The 25,692-nt window shown below is 40.5% G+C and overlaps 2 protein-coding genes across 7 annotated transcripts; one reads left to right on the top strand and one right to left on the bottom strand.

The window, feature by feature from the left end:
* Nucleotides 1-757: 757 nt before the first annotated feature.
* Nucleotides 758-5,914, bottom strand: smyd1b (SET and MYND domain containing 1b). 2 transcript variants are annotated; one of them, XM_005919039.2, is made up of 10 exons: nucleotides 5,665-5,914; nucleotides 4,591-4,767; nucleotides 4,175-4,388; nucleotides 3,806-3,936; nucleotides 3,577-3,615; nucleotides 2,623-2,818; nucleotides 1,741-1,833; nucleotides 1,490-1,653; nucleotides 1,188-1,356; nucleotides 758-1,077 (listed from the first exon to the last, which is right to left on the bottom strand). In XM_005919039.2, the coding sequence occupies exons 1-10, from the start codon at nucleotides 5,784-5,786 to the stop codon at nucleotides 913-915; spliced, it is 1,470 nt and encodes a 489-aa protein (XP_005919101.1). In that variant the 5' UTR covers nucleotides 5,787-5,914; the 3' UTR covers nucleotides 758-912. The 2 variants fall into 2 exon arrangements, with proteins under 2 accessions (XP_005919101.1, XP_005919103.1); XM_005919041.2 differs by lacking the exon at nucleotides 3,577-3,615.
* Nucleotides 5,915-10,093: 4,179 nt separating this feature from the next.
* On the top strand, nucleotides 10,094-23,181 carry lzts3b (leucine zipper, putative tumor suppressor family member 3b). Of its 5 annotated transcripts, none has more exons than XM_014332579.2 (8): nucleotides 10,094-10,323; nucleotides 13,085-13,910; nucleotides 14,840-15,310; nucleotides 15,403-15,570; nucleotides 16,074-16,202; nucleotides 16,636-16,827; nucleotides 18,011-18,241; nucleotides 20,089-23,181. In XM_014332579.2, the coding sequence occupies exons 2-8, from the start codon at nucleotides 13,122-13,124 to the stop codon at nucleotides 21,175-21,177; spliced, it is 3,069 nt and encodes a 1,022-aa protein (XP_014188065.1). In that variant the 5' UTR covers nucleotides 10,094-10,323; nucleotides 13,085-13,121; the 3' UTR covers nucleotides 21,178-23,181. The 5 variants fall into 5 exon arrangements, with proteins under 5 accessions (XP_014188065.1, XP_014188064.1, XP_005919100.2 ...); XM_014332578.2 differs by having other exon boundaries at nucleotides 12,961-13,910; XM_005919038.3 differs by having other exon boundaries at nucleotides 10,094-10,365.
* The last annotated feature ends 2,511 nt before the right edge of the window (nucleotides 23,182-25,692 follow it).

Raw genomic sequence — 25,692 nt, 5'->3', positions numbered from 1 at the left:
ACATGGACTTGAAGTGTATTTCTAATTTGTTGGGGCAAAGGTGAAAGTTGATGCGATTGTGACATTTTTGCAACTTTGTCAGACTTTCCTGCAAAATGTGGAGGCTGTGAAGAGTTAAGTATAAAAGATGCTTTCATTGACGATGTCTACTTCCTAGTGAGTGGTAACAAATAACTTGATGAATGTAACCCGGGATACTCAAAGACCTTGCTTGAATCTAGCTGAATGCTGGCACAACACTAGAATGTCTGGCTTTGTCAAAAATGGAGATTTAGGAGACTTTGAGGCACTTTGAAGCTGCACTGTAAATATTTACAGCTCACAGACAGGAACTTAGTTAAAGCCCTTATATCAAATTTGGCATCCAGCTTACGTTGGTGATTAGCCCAGGATCTGCAAGACAGTTAGATTTTTTTTTAAATTTTTATAAAATAAAACTATCAAAACATCAGTGTGCATCTTTATCTGTGCAGTCAAAGATCCGTTAAGCTAGCAACATCTTCTGGTAATGTAAAACTTTACACTGGGTTAAAGTGCGACATACTGTCATTGCATTTCTTGTACTGTATCTTTTGACCTTATGTAGTGTCACAGCAAACACCAAAGGATGTGGGTCTATTTGATGTACAGGTGCACTAACTTAAGCCTGTTTTGTTTTTGTTTTTTTAAGTTTTATGAGGGCAGAGATAGTAGTGCTTGTTACTTTATAATTCACTCCTGTGGTTGGATTTTGCATCTTCAAAGCAAACTCACAAGGTCAAAACATCTTTTTTAATGAAAAGACATATTTCCCTGAAAAACTAAGTGATACAGAAAATGGTCATGTGACTAAATGGCTAGGCTAACATCAACACTCTGAAAGCTGTTAACAGTAAACAACAGGGTGGGGCTCTCCTGATTGCTGTCATGTGATCACTTCCTCCGGTGGAAGAGATTTTTGATTCCCTCCTCCACAGACTTGGGCTCGTGCATCATGGTCATGGGTTTGTTCTTCAGAGCTGCCTCTCTCATACTGTGATAAACATACTCATTCTGTTTGAACATCCTCAGCTCCATCTCTGTCTGAATGCGCATCGCCTGTGAAGAAATCAGAACAGAAACATCAGCACTCAGTGGGCAAGGAAAATTTTTTTTCTATTAAAAAGTTTAAGGAGACCTAATTTGAATAATTTTAAGGTGATGCTTACATCAAGGTCCTTAGTGATGGGATGTGTTGGACCATGGGTAACCATGAGAATGGCGTAGGCCTTGCAGATCATCCCATGTGCAACCTCAATCTGCCCAGCCTGCCAGTGGGTCACTCCTGCTCTCATGGCAGCCATACCAAGAGCAGCATTGTTCGGGTGGTACAGCTTCCTGTTAGAGGGATGAGACTCGATTTGTGTTGTGTTTTTAACCTTTTCAAGCTGACAACCTGTTCTTTCTATCAACATTAGATAAATTATGCTCATGGGTATAACAGGAAAATCCTCTGTATTTTCACACTTACATGTATCCCTCCACCATCTTCCGGGCGTAATCTGCAGCATCATCAAAGTACTGCAGGTAAGCTTGAACCTCGCTCATTGTGCTCCACATCCTCAACAGGTAGATGTGCGTGTCTGCCAGAACCGGCTCTGTCTTCTCAATGCACTCCCTGCAGATTTTCACAACCTGAAGAGACGAACCGCAATAAGAAAGATTACACAGTATCAAAAAAAAAACTTTTTTTTTTTTCATTTAAGTGATTTGATACAATACCTCATGGTAGTCACCATTTAATCGAGCCTTTTCCATCTTCTCTAGCATCTGAAAGCAATAATCTGTTGCCTCTTTCACTTGTTCCTCTGAAGGCTAAAACATTGGACAGATTTTTAAAAGTCAAGTATTAAAAAGTGACAAAGAAATGTGCGGAAAAAAAATGTTTCAGAGTTATTTAGGTAAGACTGCAGGTAAGACTTTCTAGAATTATAAAACAGAAAGTCTGGTTATTTTTATCCCTAAAAGGACCTTTGACCTGCTGGTGACACACACAGGATGTTTGATTACAACAAACAAGATTTACTTTGTTACAATTTTAATTACGTTTCCACATTATTATTATTAGGTAGCCAATCTGGCGCTTCAAAATAGATGTGGCCAGTTTTTCAGACTTATCCTGTTAAACACAGAAACTCCTTAAACATTTTTTTTTGTGCTGATAGCTACTGGTAAGTTATTTATAACTTGTGACACACCCGTGTATAGTCTATAAAAGCACACAGAGCACATTAGTGTTACAACAGCAGTACATAGATTCAGATTACATCTAGCAGTGTCTCTCACTTCTGAGACTTTCAGTGATGTGACAAACATTTATGTGTATTTGGCACTAAAAGCTGGATATAAACTTTATTAAAAAATAAAACAGAAAAGAAAGTAAGTAATTAAAATTAATCAGCAAATCAAGTTAAAATTGGTTATTTCTTCTAATAGCTGTTTCTCAAAAGCAGGTTTGAATACACAGAAGACTGAATCCACTTGAGACTTATCTTTGCTTAAAATAGTCTCTGTGTGACTGCTTCTCATGTTTCTCGCCTGTTCTTATCAGGTCTAAACACAGTGGGGGGTGTTTGGTTAAACTGGAGACAAGCGAACACTAACCTTGACTCCGTCCTCTTCCCTTCCCCCAATCTTCATGTCATCTTTAATTCGGTTCTTGCAGTCCTCACACGTGCAGTCAAAGAAGTATTGTGTTTTCAGCAGCCTCTGTCGCTCCTCTGACAGATTCAAGAAGTCCACATAGGCGACTGTCAGCTCCTCGCCTTCTGCAATCTTACCCAAAGCACGCAGCTCGATCCTGGGGATGAGAATCACAGTCAAACACGAGCAGAGATGTGGAAACACATGCTTTGTGATTGAGTTTGCGATGGTGAAATCCTGTTCCACAGCGTGGCTTTCAGTCCAGTTGAAGGACTGATCCTTCAACTGAGTGAGATATTAGTGAGATAAGTGGCAAAACATTTCACGTATATCTGGTTCATTTTCTTTAATTTGTTGTAAAGTTAGTTTCAATTTTAGTCTCCTTGCATAACATGCAAAACGGTAATAATCGGTTTTATCTAACAAAAAGGTTGTATTTATATGAAAATGCTCTTTTTGTCTTATTTTACTTTGGTGTTATGCTGAGTTAAAGGTGAAACAATAAGGAGAAATGTGGTATAAAAGGTAGAAGCTACTACTACACTCACACACGGCAATCTGTGTTGGTGTGACGGACAGACGCACAAAGTGACACACCAGCTGCATTCGAATAAAACTTTGTGTGGACACGACAAAGGTTTTTACGGGCGAAGAAATATGAGATAAGAAAAAGTTAGCAGCCTTTTGTTACACTAAACAAGACATTTAAAGGGTTAGAGCATTCAAGTAGCACACGTGAACATGTATTGAGGTGATATTCGAGTCACATCAAACATGCAGTGCTCACCACAGAACACTGCTCGCTGATAAAAATAATTTTTACAGCAGATTGTTAAGTGTAATGATTTGTTTAATGACAGAGTCTAAAGGGTGCTCTAATAATAAACTTCAAAGGCTCAGGATGAGGCAACGCACCTCCGTTGAGAATGAAACATAGTATTCACAGCCGATTGACTGAAAGACAAACAGGAAGCAGTTTTACACCAAGTGACACCCGACACACACACATTCACACGTAACAGCACATAAACGTGCACAGAAGCTCTGAAAATGTTAAGTATTTTTCACTTTTTAATCAATTTTGAGGAATTTGGAGCTGTAGATAACAATGAGTTGTCATGAAGAGTATTTTTTGTTAACTTACTTGCCGTGGTTGAGGATTACGGTGCAGTTGGGCCAGCAGTCATGGTTCACTAGACACAAGTTGGGGAAAAGACCAACTCCTACTGCCTGGAGACCCCTCTGGTCACTCACACTGAAGCCGTTACAGTTGATCTGGAAAAAAAGGCAATCTTTGATGTGAACATACATACATGTTGTCCATATAAGACTGCTACAGCTAAATAAAACAAATGTAAATATTTAAGGCTGCATGGCAGCTGTGAATCAAGGCATTAAGTGCAGAAACAGTGTTGTCTCAGGTAAACTGTCTTATTTATGAATCAGGTTTTCCCACTAAAGACTTTACTTTAAAAAAAACTAACAAATATATGTTTTAGTCATTTAAACGCACCACTCCAAATATGTGTGAGATATCATCAATTGTGTGCTGTTTGCTGTTATGGGGCCAGTAGTCCAGGAAGTTGTGAATGTCCACTTTCAGTTCCTTCAAGTCGTCCTCTGGCATGTCGGCAATGTGGTCCTCCAGCTCGTCCAGCGTGGTCAGCTGCATGTCAGACACCGTGCTCCCCTCCTTGTCGAGGCGCCACATAATGCGGGCCACCACACTGACCACACAAATGAGCAATGGAGAAATGGACGTGTAAAGTCAAATCCACATTATCTTTAAATTACTTTTGAAGTGTATTAACATTTACTGCTTTATAGCATACACGTGCCTATTTAAATTACACATTTGTTGTCCTATAGTAAGTAATAAAGACTAGCCAGTCTTTTTTATAGCACTTATTTCCCTTTCCATCCACTTACCGGATGTTCTCATTTGGTACTTTGCCATAAGCTTTGATGGCGCTGCATTCTAGCTTGTGCTCTGCCCAGCCTGCACGCTGGCAGGTTCGGTCACAATAATGTGCAAATTTACACTGGCCGCACCGCTGCAGCTTCTCTTGTCTTCGGAAACAGCTGTGGCAAATACGCTCTGCTAGACTGCAGAGGAAGAGAAGAAAGAAAACAAGGATAGGCGTCATAATTTAAAATCTGTAGCACACGCATACGACACTCAGTTATCATTTAAAGAGCAGCACTTGCACCTGCTTTGATAGTTCACTCTGTCATGTTTAACTAAAATTGCACCAATAATAATCAGTGTTCACAGCTTTCATCAGTGAGTTGAAGAAGTACTAAAAACACTAATACAAGTGGACTTTGACCGGAGATTATTTTGACCCATTTAGTTAACTGTTATAAAACTCATAATGATTGCTTGTATGGAAATTAATACTAGGATAATCTGCACTTCTGAGATAGAGAAGAACTGATATTAAGGCAGTCAAGTTTGGCATTGTGTGTTAGAAGCACAATTTTTAAAAGTACTGTGCACTTAAATTCTTGTTTAGAGGCTTTTAGAAACATTAAAATGTAATATTTTGAAATTATAATGTAGGCTAATGATGGGTAATAAAGCAAAACATTTTTTTGCTATTAAGTCTATGATACAGAAGCAGAAACCTCTGACTACTACAACTGTCACACAGTCCACCACAAACAACACTGAAAACAAGACATTGTGTAAATGTGGACTTTTCTTCAGATTCTTCCACATAGTTAATGTTATTAGGGTTTGCTTGATAAGGCTGAGTCGCTACAAGTGGCAAGGCACCATACTCTAAGGAAACTGCTTTTATTCCACTAAAATAAGTAAAAATCAGCAGTATAGCTTTCCAAAATATAAAAACACAACGTGCTCTGGTTAATTTCTACTTACAGACTAACAAAAGGCCAGAAAATCCATTATTCACATGTTCAAATATCCCATAAAGACTGCATTTGAAGGCATCCCCTATCAATGACCATCCACACCCACAACTTACATCCTCACCTTACCTGTCAAAGACAACAGCTGCAATACTGGCCTCAGAAAAAATTACATCTCCTGCCCAAAACTCCTTTGTTGCCTTTAACCCTCTCCCCTTCCCAGGCGAGTCAAATATTGCCACGGTCTCCATTGTAGGTGCGCCGGATTCTGAGACTCTGGTGAATGGATGATGGTCTGAGTGGATGAGAGAAGACTTAGTGTAGGACCTCCAATCTGTGCCTGTGTTCTTCAGTGACTGTACATTCCTCACCCAAGTTACTAAAATAGCCGAGCACCTCTTGAACTGTACCAACAGATGCAGAAGACGGGTTGGTTGGTGTTTTGTCTCTTTAGTTAAGTGAGAAATTAAAAGTCTTCAGTGGGCAGGCTTGTCAATAAAACCAGTTATCTTTGTGCGAAAGTAACACAACTGAAGCTGGTTGTCATCTGTGAGATGTCTTCAGCTTTTACAATTTGTCACATTTTTTGCTTTACACTGGCAGAAATCCTCTGACCCCTGATGTTGAGTGTTGGTAGACGCCCTCTCCTTGAGGGTTATTTTCGTCCTTCAGTTGTGGCTGTCTGTCAGGAGTCAGTTGTGACGTTGAACAGCTGCGAGAAGCTTGACAGGAACAGAGTTGCTCTATCTCACTGCCTCTACAATGTTCTGGTGCTTTCTCTATCATGCTGTTCCTTTCCTGCGCTCTGTCTCTCTCTAACTGCATGTTATGATGCAACAGAGCAGGAAAACTGTCACTTACACACTGTGAGGTGGGAGGCATCCACCTGCTGAGGGCCCCCTCAAAGAAAGTCAGATCATAAAACTTGAATATCCAGTTAAGGTCTCTGTATACATACACTCTCATGCTTTCATTCACCAAACTGTCACAAAACAGCAGAAAAGTAACACAGCTTTCCCTCCCTGTTTCACTCAGCTGTTCTTTTATGCTCAGATCAGCTGTGAAGCTGTAAAACAGCTGCTGTTCATAAGCAAAGCCCAAGTATAACTCTCTTTATTTCCAGCAGGAGTTTCCCAGAGTGAGCTGAAGTGACCACAAGGATAGCGGAAGTGTTCAGAAGACAGACCACCTGGATGGACAAGAGACAGTTTCTTTAATTTTTCTTTTATCCCCTATCAATTTAGGAAGCCCTCTACTTACTTGGTTCACCCATTCTGGACTCTGGTTTTTAAAGTAGATGCCTGACATCTTGACAAATTTCTGTTATGATATAAACAGGGATCATGAAGAAAATGCATATTTTGCCATCTTGAAAGAAGCATGTGATATCAATGTTCTTCTGCTTATTTACTGTTTTGCAGAACATGGAGTGAGAGCCAACATACCCTGGACAGGCCACCACATATTCACAGCTATAGCCCATTTAAAATCAGTTAACCTAAAGTCTATGTCTTTGGATTGTGGAATGAAGACAGAGAAGGAGAACTCCACAAAGAAAGGCCCCAGTTGATCTGGTGGATTCAAACCCACAACCTTTTTAACGTGTTAATCATTGCACCATAACCCAACATTAGCAGACAAAAAAAACTGCATATAATTCTTAATTTGACCTCTAAAAATCTAATGTGGACTCTGTATCATCTTCTTCTTCTTTAACAACCTAAAAATGCAGTGTTAAAGTGCTAAAAGTTACATTTTAATGTGTTAATAGTAATCTAAGGAAGTTCATTTGTATCTCACAGGTTATTATCTCTTGTTTGCAAAGATATTAACATGTCTTTATTTTTTCTGGGGTTTGACATTAATGCCTTCTTTTGAGTCAGATGACCGGTATAACAAAGGAAAAGTAAAGGGAGACAGCAGAGAAATAAAATGCATAAAATTAAGTTAAGTAAACATTAGCGCATCGTGGTGGCCAAAGGAAGAACATGCCTCAGTTGAAAGCAATGGTGCTCTCAGCTTGCAGCTGTATTGCAGCTGCGAGATTGAGTGCAAGTGAAAAAGTAAACACTACTGCCCCCTCATGGAAAATGAAGCAAATACAAGAGCACTGGAATGTTTTCCTTTAGAGATTTGACATTTCAAGGTAAGATTCTACTATCCTGCATGAGTAAGATTGGTAAGTGAGCATATGACATCAAAGGCCAACACGATACTATAAGTATCCGTAGCGCCAACTAACCTAAGTGTCTTAAATTCACTAGATAATTACTTTAGATACTTACTTAATTATTTACTACCTGTACACACATCTACACGTGATGTGGTAAGCTTGCAGTTGTTGATTAAATTAACTTATTGCCTATTTGTCGGTCACAGCAGGCATTTTAGACAAAGACGCAACCAGTCGTAATAAGGATGTGGTGAATTTATTTAGTGGAGCTTCACCTGCCACAACAAGTCAAGGCATAACATGCAAAAAAGAAAAAAAAATCAAATTGCTTTCAGGTACACAGAGTGGCCACTCTTTGGAGTTTTGAATTCTCTCTGTATGATTTGTGCCTCCAATCCTCTAGAGGAAGCACTGGGGCTCTTTTTCTAAACATCTGTACCTTTAAGGGGAAGCATGAGCAAGAAAACATAATGTTTTTGACCATTGTGTGAAAATACAGAAAAACAGCTCGTCGGTGAAACTTCTAAACTAAGAAAATTAAGATGAAAAAATTCATATACATGCACATGCAGACTGCTGGTGGAGTTTGTCAAAACCAAACAAAGGGATGTTCTTTTTTAACTCCACACATAAAAAGCAAATGTCAGCCTAAATGATTCTGTGGCAACTTTTGTGCTAATGTGCAAACAAGCATAATCCAAAACTAGAAGAATTTCAGGCAGGTTCATTCTATTATTCTGATAATATTATACTAATAAGTCTGCAGTTACTTCATTCAGGATGTAACAGAAATCTGGGGATTTATTACCTTATACTGGATATTTGTTAGTTCATGAATGACCAGCATTAATGAATTGTTTTTGGATTCTATATGGAGTTTAGTTCATATTTTTTTAGCATTATCTTTCATCGTCAGTTTGTAGAAAGCACAGGAAGCACGGGACGACTGGCCATCCTACCTATCAGGAAAAATATCTTAATCACAAACTCTACTGCTGTGGTTTCAGTAAAACTATTTTATGTCTAATATACATTAGCAATTTTCACCTCTCCTGGTTGTCTCCTGGGTGGAGTACAAGGCAAAAGAAACAACTTAAGGTATTCACGTGAGATAGATAGGGCATAAAATTGCTACTAGTTGGTCTCACTGGGTTAGTGTTATTGTTATTTTTCATGAAGTCTTGCTCTTCGTCCATCTTCTTCCTCTTATCCAATTCAGTATTGCAGGGGGGCTGGTGCCTATCCCATCTGGCATATGGCAAGAGGTAGGGTAGACCCTGGACAAGTCACCAACACACAGAGACAGACATCCATTCACACTCACATTCACATTTAGAGACACCACTTAACCTAACCCTGTCCTCCTGAGAAGGAAAAAAAAGGATCTTCCCATTGAACTTTTGTGTGTGTGTGTGTGTGTGTGTGTGTGTGTGTGTGTGTGTGTTCCTGCCTCTTTGGAGCTCAAAGAGGCCACCCAAATGCATGAGATATCAACAGAAGGCCAGGAATGTCCTCTATTTAGTAGATCAGGACTTGTTAAGGTTACTCAGATAATTCAAAAGATATAGGCCAAAAACAAATGTCCATTACAGAGGACATACATGAATGAGCTGGTTCTCAGGAGGCTGTGTTTGGACTTTGGGAAAAAGTCAGAGAACTCAAACAAACATGGGAAGAAAAAAGCCCCACACAGCAAGACCCCAGGCCGGATTTGAACCCAGGGCCACATCACCAAGGTGCCCCAAGTCCTGCTGTATGTCTGTAAATTACAAAAGTGAAAAGATGTAGCCCGGGGCAATTATTTTGGCTGTATGTTTTATTTTAGATGACTCTTATCTAAAATCTGTGGTTCTAGTTTGTTCTAGGCACATTTTCCACAATAAACATTACTGCTTTTGATTTACAGCTCACTGCTCTGTTTCTTCACAATCTAATACACTGCATCCCAGGCAGACAGACGAAAATAGTGACTGGCTGGAGATCATAGAGAAGGAAAAGCTGGAGAATCAGATATTTGATTCAGACACTGGTAGATACCAAAACAGAGCAAAAAGAAGCAGACAGAGACAAACCTGCAAATGAATGATCCTTTTGTTCTGCATCATCAGGCTACAGGGCAGCTTCTTATATATGTAGCATATAAATATATGGGGAAAGATGTGTCAGTGTTGAGTATGTTGCATTGCCAAAAAAAAAATCACGTGTCCTTTGTTTCATATGCGTTATGATTATGAAGATTAAGCTGACATTTACCATCCATCCATCCATCCATCCATCCATCCATCCGAGGAACTGTCCAGCATATAATACCTCTATAGGTTTTTCCCGGGGGAGAGCACTGGATGAGTGCCAAAAGGGGGCGTTTGTATCGTGCAGCCGGAGGGGCGGGACCAAAGGTGGGTGTGTGTCTCTCAGCTGATGCGCGTATCAACCGACCGACTCCATCATCAGCATCCGACGCTGACAGCGGTCGAAGACAGCATCCTTAATATTACCGAGCCACGGCATCAACGCGGAATAATTCAGAGCCCGACCGACCAGGACTGACGTCTCTGTCTTTTGACATTATTGTTTGTTGGGGCTGCCATCTTACAAAACCGCCAAGCTGCAAAATAGTGAGTAGCCTTTGATGATGGACCGCCAGGATGCTACAATCGGTAAATCAAAGCCACTGCATGATACGTCGTCAATGTCAATGACGATCTGCATTTTAATCTCGATTCATTTTTCCCAGCCAGCGAGGGTCGTGCGCTTGTGTTTTGGCACAGGCCTAGCAAGTAATTGTTTGGGAGCGCAGTCGATTCAGGGCTTGATGCGGATGCTGCTAAAGCCGCCCTTGCCGCCCAGGGATGCAGAGAAAACGGAGAGAGGGAGTCGTGAGGGGAGGGGAATGAGGCAGAGCAGCAGACAGATAGGCAGTGTATTTTACTACTACTACTATTCACCCAAGTGGAAGTAAACCTCTAGTAAATGGCCTGAGAAAGGGAAGTGCATTGCTTGACTGCGCCCTTATCTATCTATCTATCGATCGATCTTTCTACTGTATGATTTTGGTTGATGTAAAAATATCCTGAATCCTACTTTGCGATTCAGAGTAGTGGGTGGCTGCAGATTATACACATATAAACATAGCTTATGTAGGCCATATCAAGGCTTCTGTGTTCTTATCCTTCTCTACAGAGTATATGCTCCTCAGAGTTCCCTGTTTATTTGGCAAACCAAGCTAAAAAATGAATGCACTCTGTTATATCAGTTTTGTGATATATTCTGCTTTCTTAGATTCAGTTTTAGATGTTGGTTCGGTTTTGTGGCTGGTTTTGTTTTCAGGGTTGTTGAATTTTATTTTTGGCCTGTACTAGACAAAATAAGTAAACTGCTAACAGGCCACAAAGAGATTCAAGTGGCACTCACCCATGGTCCCAGGTTGGACTCAGATGGTAATGTTGTTATGTTTAGCATTAGGGTTTCCACTGAGAGATGTGTGTAACATGTAGTCTTCTTTCGCCGAAAGGGACTCATAAAATGAATAGAAACCACAATCATTGCAGTGCAGTTCAGGTCACTTCAAAATAACATCTTTCATATATGTGCTTTTCTTAAAACTGTTTTAGAGACATGTCAATTCCACTTTATGGCAATTTCATTATAGTTTGTGTTGCTGCTGAATTGTACACCATCGCCCTTCTTTTATTGTAGAAATAGTAGAAACTAACTGTGACTACAGTAAATGGGAAGGGTATTTACAGGCCTCTCTGATAGACTGGAGTCCTAATTGCATAACATGCAAAAAAGAAAAAAAAAACACATTTACCTTGGAGTATTTAAGATGTATTATTGGTGGATGATTGCAAATAAATTTGCTGTCAATCAAATATTCAACAGCCTGAGCTGTTGCACTGTTTGCCCGGTGGATAAACCAGGCTTAAGTATAGTGATGTAGGTCCGCAGAAGTAAAAACTACATCTTCTACAATGATGCAAAGTTATTCCAGAGCTGATATCCAACTGCTTTAATTGGGTGTACCTAATAAACTGGCCACATTAACAGGAATACACTTTGTGCAAAGTTTACACAGTCCTGCAATAAGAACATTTTTGCAGCAGTTTTGATGTTGAGATTCCAAAATAAAGATGTTGGAGATAAGTTGACAAGTGGTGATATTTGTGTTGGTTTGTGCCACACTACAGATGTTCTCAATGTTCTCAACAGGTCCTTTTCCTGTTTACATGCTCCAAAATGTACTGAGCATAACATCATTAGCTTTATACCCAATGAATTCCATATAAGCCCAGTTTGGATGCTGTGATTTTTCTCAGATGCCCACTATAGAAAATAACCTTCTATACAATGCACTGGTTACCATCTATATGTGTGATTAGTGTTTACAGTATTTCTACACAGCTCCACCCTAAACCCACTCTATCTGGATTTCTGTGATTCCTGGTGTTTCATTTCTATCACAGTTGCTTAGAAAGAGGTCTGACGGGAAAGTATAATAGACCACAAACATCATCACATGTACATGTCAAGTTCTTTTATAGTTTTTTTTTAATGGGTTAAGTGAGATGTTGTTTTATGTTGCAATATTGTTCCATTATTTTTATACATTGTGTAGGAGTGATGTCTGAGGAGGAAGCAAAGGGAAAAAATCAGGGAATGAAACTACATCTATCTGATGCAAAGCAAACAAAAAAGAATAATTGTGAGCTTTCCTCAAAAAAAGAGGCTGTGATTGTTGCAGGGCTGGGGTTTTTTTGCACTGTATTCCTGGATTTGTGACCATAGAAAAAGGGGAAACAAACAAGCTAACAAAACAAACAAACAATAGACACATACCCTCATCCTCCAGCTCAGTGATGCTAATGGACACCAAATCTGCATAGTCCGTGTTTTGTATTGGACTGGTATAAGTGACCTGTTCACACTATATCTTATAACTTATGAACATAAACAAAAAAGTCTGAAATTAGTTTGAGAATTTTCACTTTTACTTAGAACATGTTTACAGAGATTAGTGTTGTGATTTCATCATCAAGCTGGAGAAAGTCTTATTTTTATGTTTTATTTTTTCCCTCACTATGCACAGAGTTGTCCAGACTTATCTATCTGACCCTTTTCATTTTTATCATGGTGGGAGGACCACGCTGCCCCTGTATGTGGGCTGGAATCTCTTCTGCAGTTGTTATTGTATAACTAGTCATTATGCAATTACAATATTGTATAACTCCTTTCGTTTTTCTGTGTTCCTCTAGTGTGTGTGCCCCCACTACCTGCATTAGGTTGTGATGACCCACACTACTTCCAAATGTATCTGTGACCCTCCCCAATCCTGACTCCTAACCTCTAATCCTGACCTTTGACCCCCACTATGGGCAGTGTTGGCAGTGGGGTGGCAGGAGAGCAGGAATTTGCCATGAAGTCTGTGGGCACGAGGACCACCCTGCCCCGAGCACCTCCTCTCTCTCGCCGTTGCCCTGCTGATCGCAGCTGCAGCGCAGAGCGGCTGCCACGCCCCCCGGCGACTATATCAGACGGGACGGCCTCTAGCGATGAACGAGGGAGTGTTAGTATCGGGACTGGGACCTGTACCGGGACTGACCGACCCACCGAAACAGCCTCCTCCACCAACACTGAATGCACCATGACAGCCCCGTCCAACAACAACCAGTTGGACTGTGGCAACGGAGCGGGCAGGAGGGAGTGGGAGAGGCAGCGTGAGAGGGGGAGAGACAGGGACCGGGACCGAGACTGGGACCGGGAGAGGTTAGAGAGGGAACGAGAGAGGGAGAGGAACCGGGAGAGGGAGCGGGAAAGAGTGGAGAGGGAGAGGCTGGAACGTGAGAGGGAACGCGAGAGGGAGCGAGCCAGAGAGAGGGAACGAGAGAGGATTGAAAGGGAGAAGATAGAAAGGGAGAGAGAGCGCGAGAGAGAGAGGGAGAGGGAGCGAGAAAGAGAGAGGCTGGAGAACGAGAGGATGGAAAGAGAGCGAGAGAGGGAAATGCAGGCTGCAGGTTTAGATGTTTGTGGGAACATTGTGGGTCGAGGGGCCAGTGAGAAGAGCAGTGTTGGGATGAGCCAACACCAGCACAGAGAGATGGCAGCCGTCAGAGCCGACAGCGAGAACAATCCAGCCGGCCATAACCACAACCCTCCAAACCACAACCCGCCCAAGATCATGCCTGTGTCAGGAAAACTTGAACAGGTACTTCACACACAGCAGGTCAGCACCTTCAGAGAGGGATTCAAAACAAATCTATTGGGTTACAAGTTAGCAAGAACGGGAAATTATATTTATTTTTGTGACTCTTCTGGAGCTTTTTCCCCCAGAACATTTGTGCATTTCACACAGCTTTAAATTGTTAGCCGAATGTAAATTATTGCAATGAATCACTCTGAGGAGAAAGTTTTAAACACCACTGATTTACATGATACTCTTATATTAAGACTATAAAACATTAGATTTCATTTTTTCCAAGTATGTTTTAACTCAAACTTCCTTTTTTTTCTCATTATTTTATTAAGAAACAGTGTAAACAGTTCATCTTTTCTATGTTGTTTTCCAAAATCTTCAGAATAAAGCACCATCTTTCCACAAACTGTTTCTTTGCTGACGTTTTTGTGGAGAGCTACTAACACAAAGCAATTTTTTTTTTTAAAAAGATGGCAACTTTATTTGGATGTCAAAGATTATTGAAGCTGTATATTAACGTTCACACGCAATAACTTTTAAAAAGCATGAGCTCTGTAAAATGATCTCGTGTTTTTCGTGAGATCTGCTTAGGCTGCTGCCCCCATGACCTGGTCCCGGATAAGCGGAAGATGATGGATGGATGGAGATCTGTAAAAACAGATAGTTATAGTAACCATCAAAAACATATACTTGAGGAATATAATGCATGCCACGTGAAAAATGAGTATTAGTAGGAAGAAATAAATTCAAAAACTATTGTTTTAAGTGGTTTTAAATACATAAAACTTTACATAATATCAGGTTCAGCATTCAAATACATAATATCATCATTTTATTGCTGAAATTTGTACTTTGTTTTACTTTTGTCTGTAAACTTTAGCTCATATGGCTCACATTTTTTTTGACTGTCATTCTTCTGTCCCTCTTCTTGTCTTTCACAGGCAATGCAGAACAACTCAGGCCTTGTGCGTCCTTCTGCATTCAAGCCAGTGGTGCCCAAGAGCTTCCACTCCATGCAGAATCTGGTAGGCCAGGCAGGAGGGGCTGGAAATGAGGGAAAGCATGAGGGAAGGAGTGAAGGGTTCAGCGAGGGCAGAGTAGGCAGGAGAGGCAGGGATGGAGGAGGAGGTGAGTCAGGAGAGGTCCCAGAAGCCCTGCTCCTTGATCAGGACAGCCCAGTGAGGGTTAGCAGAAGTGATGGAGGGGGAACTGGTAATGAAGTGGTTCAGGGAGGCATGTCCGATTCAGGGAGAAACTCCCTGACCAGTCTGCCCACCTACACGGGCTCAGGGTCTGGTTGTGGACCCCCAGCAGTCCTGGGGCCTCTCAGTGCTTCTACCAGCCACATCAACAGATTGGGCATGGTTGGAGCCGCTGCAGGCCTAGAGAAGCTGGAGAAGCCTGGCTACCAGGTGCAGCCATCATCCATGCTTGCTTTGTCTAAGACTAAATGGGCCCTGCTCTTATCATATTTGATGTACCGTGATGTGTTTCTCACCTTCAGAATGGGATCAGCGCCTCAGACAGCGGCCGGTCCTCCTCAGGAAAGAGCTCTTCGTCCTATCAGAGGCTGAGCCACCTGAGTGACGCTCCAGCACCTCTACGCCCCTCTCCCTCCTCGGATGACATCATCCAGGACCTCGAGGATCGCTTGTGGGAGAAAGAGCAAGAGGTCAGAGCCCGCTCAAAAATATCTGACACATGTTAGCATTTAAAGAGTTCATGAGACATGAGTTTGTTTTGATTTACATTCTCAGATTTCTTTTCCAAAAGGGCTACCACACCAGTACATTTGAGATTAATGACATTTCAATTTTTGTACACAGAACATTGTAATTAAAAAGAGAAAAAACGTGAGATCATTCCTTTGCTTTAATCAAATGTGACTTAGTTGGCCCATTCTATTTGGATGAAACTAAACTGTATCATTCCCAAACTGTTAATAATAATTATTATTATTATTTACCCTATAAATAATGTGATATAATTGATGCAACAATGTGAACACGGCCACATAGGTGAAAATTGTAAAGATTAAGATTTGGATTTGCTTTAAACACCTGAGAATTAAATCTGTCACATTTTACAAATACTACATTCCTCACACATAAAGTTTACTGCCTTCCTACAGTCTGATAGAGTTTCCACTTCCATATGCTGCTTTCCTTTCATCAGGTGCAGCATATGCGCAGAAACCTGGACCAAAGTGAGGCAGCGATCATTCAGGTGTTTGAGGAGAAGCAACGTGTCTGGGAGCGACAGATGGATGAGCTGAGACAAAACTATGCCTCACGTCTGCAGCAGGTGACTTCATTGCAAACTTTCATGCAAAATAATGTTAAGGTGCATTTGCACTTTGTTTTCTTTACTCCAAACGAAAATGATGGAAAGTTTATTAAAGAAATTCTCTGTCAGATTAGTAAGACTACAGAAATTGCATTATATGAAAATGTATTAGGATAGGTTCAAGTGATGGTTATAAAAGAATTTCTATTACAGTTTAAAAACCTTTAGAAAAGCTACATGTGAAGTAGATGTAAGCTTTTAAATGGTTAATATGGCACTCAAGAAATAAGAAAATATAGCTAAAATCCAGTATATTCTAAAAAGCATTTAAACACTATACATGTTCTAAACTTTCATAGCTTAATGTATCAGCGTATGTTATTAACTTGTCTAATCATACACTGGGTCTTCCAAGTGTAGATATGTTCAAAGCTTGCATTTTCATCTGCAGGTTACCCGTCGTGCTCAGCGTTCCCAGACTGCCCTGCAGGCCCAGATAACCCGTCTGTCCCAGGACAAAAGGAGGCTCCAGGAGGAGATGGCGGCTCTGTTGGCCCAGAGAGAGGAGCTGGAGAGAAAATGTTTGGATTACAGGAAGGAGCAGGCTGACATCTTGCCTCGTCTGGAGGAGACCAAATGGGAGGTGAGATGTGAGGACATGTCGAGATGTTGGGATTGATGAGTACTCAGAATATGTGCATGTGCGTGGGAAATTAACTTTGCTGTGTAATTTTAAAAGTGGTCAAACAGGTTGTGATTCTTTATTTAAAAAATAAGACTTTTTTCTGAAGGAAAAGCACATGTTGACGCCTTGTGTTTGATTTTAAAAGAGGGATTATTGCTTATTCTGTGAAAATCTACTTAAGTGATCTACATAGAATATTGACTTATCAAATTATTTTTTTTAAACTACTGGGTGAGGTGATAAGAAAGAAAACTGTCGCCAAATATGTTCAAAGTATGAAGGTCACAAATATTTTGTCCCCAAACTGAAATGAAAAATGGTTCAACCTGTTGCAAAAGAACCAAGGAAACCTTCATATAATAGTAACTGAGCACCAAGATAAAGGCATATCGCAGCCTGAATACAACATTTTTATCAGTGAAAGTTTACCAAAAGGCATTTTGACCAGTCTCAATAATTTAAAAGGAATAGCTTTTGGACAGCTAAGACAAATTAAGGTCCTTGGATTAAGTCACATTAGCTGTAAAAGTCCCCACTATGTTGATTTATAAGTTGTGTGATGAGGTGTCTTGATGAACACGAAATCAGAGTTGTCAATCACAGATCATGGCTTCATCAAACAGTGCTGCTCTCCAGAGACCTGGTATGAGTCTTGATCTTTATGGAAAACGGTGTAAAGTTACAGTTTGGAGAAGGTACAGCTGAACTTCAGAGCAGTTTTCTCAGACAGTCAAACCATCAGATAGTAAGTATGGAACGCCCATTAAGTGCCACAGAAAGCATTTGATTGGACAGTTAATCTCAAAAGGGTGCAGTACACTCTGTTAGGTTAAAGGTTTCAGTATTTTTGGCGATGCTATTTTGCAATGCAAGTGCTGATGCAGAGGTGTTTTAAGTTCTGTTTATATTTGTTTGTCGGTTAGCAGGACTACATCAAAAACCAAAAGTCATTAAAGTTAGAAAATTGGACCACAGCACTTTCTTGTATTAGTTAAAATAAATGTTTACACAGAAAATCAAATGCGGGACGTCATTTTCTTTTTTTTAATTGAAGTTTTGCATGTATGCAATCTGTCTGTATGAAATGAGATAGGGAGCACATTTACAAAATACCTCTCACTGTTTAACCTTCCTGTGGCAGGTGTGCCAGAAAGCAGGAGAGATCTCCTTGCTGAAGCAGCAGCTGAGGGAAAGTCAGGCTGAAGTGACCCAGCGAGCTGGAGAGATGGTGGCCCTGAGAGGCCAGCTAAAGGAGCTCAATGCCCAGCTGAGGGAACGGGAGGAGGTCATGCTGGGCCTGAAGGACTCCTACAGCAGCAAGAGTGTGGAGCTGGAGAAGTGTGAGGGAGAGCTGAGGAGGACTCTGTCTGAGGTAGGTTTTCAGTCACACCTGAGGACTAAACAATAACGATTACAAATAACAGAAAGCAAAATCATATGAATACTTTATATTAGATTAGATTAGATGAAACTTTATTAATCCCTCGGGTGGGTTCCTCCAGGAAATTCAGTTTCCAGTAGCACAGCACTGGCAGAAGTTGCATGTTACAGATATAATAAGGGGAATGAGAGTAAGGATATAAGCATAAATATACCATATATGCATATATAAATACAGAATATATAATATGGATAAATAGGATTGCACATTTGAGTGAATATATTGCACAGTGATTATTGCACATGGTAAATGGCCTGTATTTGTATAGCGCTTTACTTAGTCCCTACGGACCCCAAAGTGCTTTACACTACATTCAGTCATCCACCCATTCACACACACATTCACACACTGGTGATGGCAAGCTACATTACCATCAAGTCGAATATAAGAAAAAAATATTGCAAATATTGCACAGTGTAAAAAAACACTACAGCTGAGATGTTCCTGCCCTCCTTTGTCCCCCTGTTACCCCTCCAGTGAGGAGTTAAACAGTCTGACTGTGTGACAAAGGAGTTTTTAAGTCTGTTGCTTTTTGACTTTCTGGAGAAGCAACCTGTCGCTGAATAGGCTCCTCTGATTGTTTACGACCGTGTGCAGAGGATGCCCAGCATTGTCCATAATGTCCAGCAGTTTCTTTAATGTCCTTTTCTCTGCCACTGTCACCAGAGTATATAAATATATAAATCAATCATTCATTAATATATTACATAAAAAATAATAGTAGCTGATTAAACTGAATTGGTCTCATAAAATATGCCTTAGCTTCCCCTGTATAAAAAATTCAGCACAGTCATATTTAATATATTAGCTGCAATATGTTCGTAAGGGTTTGTAATTGAATTAATGAGTCCAACACTGGTTCAGTGTACCTGCTGAAGCTCTGAATCAACAGACACCAAACAGCACAGATGGATATTCAGAATTTTATGCACATAAATGTAATCAAGATTCAAGATTACTGAATCAAGATTCACTTAATCTCAGACAAGATATCAAACTACAGATGAAAGTTAGTCTATGCGGCTAAATATATTTACAAGATAAATTTAAGTGTTCATTTTAATTAATATGTATTGCATTCTCTATATAAATATAAACATATATATAAACAATAAGCAAAATGTCATAATTACAGGCCTAAAGATCATTATCCAGGCCTTTGATAACATACTTCCCATTCTTTACATTTACTGCCATCATTATGTGATGCCAGCATGAGCTTTCTATGTTACTGTAAAATAATAATAAAACATTATCTCATGACCCGTGGCCCACTTGTTTGGTGCAGGTTGAAAATTAAGACAATCGAAATAATCGAAGCCCAGATTTTTCATTTGGTGGAGACAGCTGGCTGCTTCAGGGTCCACAAAAAGTGCAACACGGTGCCGCTCGCACTCCGAAGCAGTCGGGAAACAATTTACAACAAGTGAGATTGCCGGATTGGGATGTTTACCACCAAATCTAGATTGTTGTGTGTTTAATCCTCAAAATCCTTTGGAGGGATTTCAAAAACTTGGCAAGGAGACTAGGACAAATTGGGGATTGGGCAACATTATATATAACAGCTGCAACATTTTTTTCCTTTTGTGCTGAATGAGCTCGTAATCAGCTTACACACATAGAGTAAAATGTCTGTGTACCTTGGTTATTTTTTAGTTAAGGAGGCGTGTTTACATTTTTTTGAAATAAAACATATACATGTGTCCTATGCTAAAGCACACATAGATTGAGTTCAAATAAGGTTTCCTATAATAGCTGTTACCTTTTCCTTTCTGCAGGTAACCATCCTTAGAGAGAAGCTGGGTGTATTTGAAGCGGAGGTGCTAAGTTTAAAACGGGCTCTGAGTGAAGTGAGCAGAGGGGCAGAAGTTGTTGTGAGCCCTAACTTGGCTGCTGCAGGGCTGCTGCCTCCATGGGGAGGTGTCCACTGCCCACGAAACCCAAATGAGCCCTCAACAAACTCCCTCACCCCCACGTCTGACACTCTGCTAAGCCTTCAGAGTGATGAAGCCAAAGCCCAAAGGCAGGAAGCTCAGAGACAAGAGAGGCAACAACGCGAAGAAGCTCAGTGGCGTGACGTGCAGCAACGGCAAGACCCGCACGTTCCGCAGGACCTTCAGATGCGTCAGGATGCCCAAATCCGACCAGAGGCCCAACTCCGCCAGGAGGCACAGCTGCGCCAAGAGGCTCACCTGCGTCATGAAGCCCAGATCCGTCAAGAGGTCCAACTACGCCAAGAAGCGCAGCTGCGTCAAGAAGCGCAGCTCCGTCAGGAGGCCCAACTTCGTCATGAGGCTCAAATGCGTCAAGAGGCCCAGCTACGTCACGAGTCCCAACTCTGCCAGGATGGTCACCAGCCACAGAGGGTCCAGGAGGGTCACTGGGATGAAGCGGGGGAGCTGCGTAGGCAGCTAGAGCAGTTGCAGGCTGCATTACGGCTGGAGCGACAGCAACGGGAACGTCAGGCCCTCAACTTTGACCAGGAGCGCCACACCTGGCAGGACGAGAAGGAGCGGGTTTTGAAATACCAGGCACAGCTGCAGCTCAGCTATGTGGAAACACTGCAGAAGAACCAGGCCTTGGAAAAACGTATGAGCCAGCTGGGAGCTAAACAAACCACAACCACCACCACCACCACTGTTACCACTATCACAACTACTTCCCCCACCTCCTCTAATTCTCCACCTCCGCCGCCACCAGCTCTCTCACCTCTGTCTCCTCAGCCTCTGCCGTCTCTCTCTGGCCCTATCGCCCTCACCCTCTCTCCACCTTGTGAAGACCAAAAGGGCCCTCCTTCCCTCCACCAGCTTGCGCCTCCCTGGGCAGGACCCTCACGCCTGGAGAGGATCGAGTCAACTGAGATATAGAGACACCTCCATGGAGGAAATTCTCCATTTCGCACCATTCACAGTGACCAAGGCCTCTCACACAAAGCCACTTCAGCATACAGTAGAAAAACAATTCAGTCTACAATAGAATAAACCAGTACAGTCTGACATACTTTTCAAAGCAACCATAGACACAAAGCAGCAACAGGAGCCGACTGTTAAAATGCAACAAGAACAAAGTCATCTCAACAGGATCTTAACAACACGAATCATTATCGATGATATTTTCAAGCTCCTAAGCAGCCTTTTTATCACTAGTTGCTAATTGCAGCATCCAACATAATCAGTGTTCATGAAAAGTGTGCCACACTAACGGATGGCAGCAAAACAAAATATTAAATGACGGTGTTTAGATTACAGCGCTAAAACACGAGTCATTTAATGCCAATGCTAGAAAAGGACCAAGACAATCAGGGATATTGTCAGAAACGATCAACAGGAATATAATGTGGTATTTATTCATTGTAAGTCTGTGTCACTGGTTATGTAAAAGTAGAATTAGTGGTCAGAGTGTGTGATGTTAACATTTTTGGCCAGAGAGCGCCTTACTCCAGTCTTTCCAGCATGTGTATGCTGGGAACAGTTAGTGGTGGGGGGGAGAAATCAAGTGTGATGATTTCAGCGCTTTAATCGCGACATTAATTATCAGCAAACCGGTCAAACAGAAGTGTGGCTGGACTATTTCATTTGTAATCCCAGCAGTTAGTAACGTCAGCGGTCTCGCAGACTGATTCAGTTTATTTCAAGTCATTTCATGCACAGGGTCCAACACACATGGCCCATTTAAACACATTATTAAGACCAACAGAGTTTATATTTTCTACAAATTGAATTTAAATAGATATGTTTAGCAGATAATCAGCCCCAAATGCAGGCAGAACAGGTTTCAGGACACAGGAGAACGTGGTTCACCTTCGCTCCAGTATTCCTGCGGTGACTAACAATGAACACCAGGGGTCACTGGAGAGCTTTCACCGCTCCGCTAGCAGATGATGTGAATGGAAGCACACAATTTGAATTTGGTTATTATGATAATTGTGTCATTCACAGCCAAGACATCTGTCAAAGCAGTACTTATCCCCAAAGTTAAAAATTTTATAGAATGTATGATAATCTAGAAAGAAATACTTATAATAGTTATAGATTGTACATTTTTGTGTACGAGAGAAAGCGAGAGCGTGTGCGAGCGAGTGCGTGCATGTGTGTAAACATATGAAAGGCTTCAGCTTATGAGATTGAGGATAGAGGGACTAGTGGCAATAGAGCAAGTGAAGATATAATATAAGCAAAGGGGGATTTTCTCTACAGTAACATGTACATCAAAGCTTGTGAGACTTACATTTCAAACTGAGGAGGTGTGTTTATGCTGGAAAGTCTTACTTTCTTCCGTATATTTCGTTTCGATAAAGCAGGGGATAAGGAAGTGAAAAAAAATCAGACGAGTGGAGAGTCTGCCCCTTTAAAGGGAGAATTCAGGCTAACTGCACTATGTAGTTTCCTACACACAAGTTATGATGTACAGTAGACTCAGATGTGAATATCATGGCTTTTATATGTGTTGTTTATGCCAGCATACAAAGATGTTGCTCAAGAATATTAACTTATCTCTAAGGTATTATATAGTATTATCATATTTATTACTGTTATTATATTATGGTGAACTGACAGAGAAAAAAATATGTGCCATTTGAGCTTTCCTTTATGTGGTTTTTGTTTTTGTTTGTTTTTTAACTGTGTAGATAGCCTACCGGCCTACCATGATGGTGCAATCATAGCAACCCTGTCCAAAAATGATGTTCCTTTTTGATGTAGGTGATAAATGTAGTTACAGTATTGCATTGTTTAGAGAACAAAATGCCACCGATTTTATACATATTTCCAATTTATTGTTTGCATTTATGTTACTAGTACTGCTCTGGCTTGATTAAAACCCACCTCTTTGTTAAATTCAGCAGAACTAATAAAGATATGTGAATAATTCAACCCTTTTAGTTCTTCAGTTGTTCTTATGTTTAAGACTAAACATTTGACTCTGGAAATCAAGTTTGAAAAATCTGACCAAAAGAAATATTTTTATATAATGATATAATGATATATGAAATAATTATTATTATGCTCTGAGTTAGCACCTCAGAGCAAAAAGGCTGTGTGTTTAAATTCAAATTTATCAGGATAAATTTGTACGTGCTCTCTGTCCCTCATTCTGGGTACCCCTGTTTACATCACCATCCACATATATGTATGTTCTAAATTGGCCATAGGTGTGGAGTGGATGTGAACATAAGCTAGTGTCTGTCTCGCGCCCCAAAGAAAGCTGCTGTCGAGACAGATGATGGGTGGATGGAAGTTGTTACATTCTCTCTTAAAGCAGTGGTTTCCCATTCATTCCCCTCAGATTATTTACAAAGTAGAAGGAGATAAAAAAAAAATATCAGTCATTTTTTTTCTTCATACTTCTAAAAACCTCTAAAAAGCATTCAACTTACCGGCCACTTTGTCAGACACACCTGTAATTTAGGCATGCAGGTGCATCCTGAAGATTAAACTGTCCATCAGAATAGGGAAGAAAGGTGACTGAAGTTTGTTGTTTGTAGTAGTCGATCTGGTCTGCCTCCTGCAAAACCTGCTGGGCAACTGCGATTTGCCCACACAAACATCTCTACGGTTTACAGAAAATGGTCTGTAAATCAACCATTCTAAGTAGAAATGCCTTGTGCCAAAGGTCAGAGGGGAATGGCCAGACTGTCTGAAGATAAGAGGAAGGAAACAGCAACTCCAATAACTACTTGTTACAACCAAGGTATACAGAAAAGCATGTCTGAATGCACAATTATCCTTGAAGCAGGTGGAGTACAGCAGCAGAAGACCACAAGTATAACTCATGTGAGCTAAGACTCACCAAAATTCAGTGACAAAAGATTGTAAACTGTTGCCTGGTCAGATGAGTCTCAGTTTCTGCTGCGAATTGTAGATGGTAGAGTCTAGATTTTGTAAACAAGCTAAACATTCTGCCTTGTATCAAATGTTGAGTATTGTTGCAGATTGTGTCCATCCCTTTATCACCACAATGTACCCATTTTCTGATAGCTGCTTTCAGCAGGATAACTTCACAAAGCACATCTCATGTCAAATAGGTTTCTTGAACATGACAATGAGTTCCCTGTACTCAAATGGCCTCAGAAGTCACCAGATGTCAATCCACCTTTGGAATGTGGTGGAATGGGAGATTCACACCAAAGCTGTGGTTCCTGCAGTAATTGCATGATGCCATCATATCATTATGGTCCAAATTCTCTGAGGAATGTTTCCAGCACCTTGTTGAAGCTATACTTTGAAGAATTTCTGCAGTTCTGAAGGCAAAAGGGGGTCCAACCCAATGTTAGCAAAGTGTACCTAATAATATGGCCAGTTAGTATACATTATAGTAAGGCAGTGCATTAATTCGCAGGCTTATTTTTTGTATGTAAGATCTAAATCTGCAACATAAAGCAGACAGCAACTGTCACAGTATATAGAAGCACAATGTGAATGTGCTTAAGTAAAAGTAACTAAGTAATAGAGCCAGTACCCTAAGCTTATAACGTAGAATGTAGATACTATAAGGTGTGAAATTAAATTATGGAAAGGTATAATAGTGAGCAAAAAAAATAACAACCCTCAAACAAAAGAAGTCTGGGTTCATCCCTCTGAACATTATGTATCCAATTGAAATATCCTTGAAATGAAGTAGGCTGCAGCTTTTACAGATGAGCAACTCTGCTGACCTTCATATAGAGGATGCAATATGTGAAAGGGACAAGATGGACACAGAGCACTTTTAGATGGAAAATGCAGAGGCCTTGCCATTATTATTTCATGGATATAAGGTAAAAAAAAAAATTAATTACAACATCTCACCATCAGCAGAATAGAATAGAATAGCCCTTTACTGTCATTGTACATGTACAACAAAATTATGGATCAGAGGTCCATACTCAGTTATTGACATTTGTATGTAGAGTTTTCTAATATTTTAGGTTTAAATATAGAAAAATAAGTATCTATGTTATCTATGATTACATTTGCATAATTTTCAAATACTGGAATCTCAGGATCGAAAAAAAATCTTCTCTTTGAAATCTACTTTTAACACACTGGAGTCAAAGGTTTTTCACAGAATATTTTGAATGTCTGTTCATGACCCAACAAATCAGGGAGCACTGTTATTAAACTGAAAACTATCATTTTCCATCTATGTTTAAGGGGAAAAAATTAATTTAATCAGGACATAAATTATACAAAATAAAGTGTAAATAACACTGGAAGGTTAAATGTATTGTGCCACTGATGTGGATCATTTTTTGCCATGAGGAGAAAAAAGTCACTATGACAAATGACCTTTAAAAATGTACTGGGAAGTTCCACTGATTCTTTACTGGCAGAAAGGTATAGCAAAACAATAAACTTAACTGTGGCAGTGTTTTGAATGTTTTCTACCTGCGTAGGATGTAGTTA

This window comes from Haplochromis burtoni, unplaced genomic scaffold (genome assembly GCF_018398535.1).
Source record: "Haplochromis burtoni strain Fernald_Lab_line unplaced genomic scaffold, NCSU_Asbu1 Contig_34, whole genome shotgun sequence".
NCBI classification, from domain to species: Eukaryota; Metazoa; Chordata; class Actinopteri; order Cichliformes; family Cichlidae; genus Haplochromis; species Haplochromis burtoni.
Note: the sequence above shows the minus strand (reverse complement) of the source record. Positions and strands in the feature narration are given on the sequence as shown.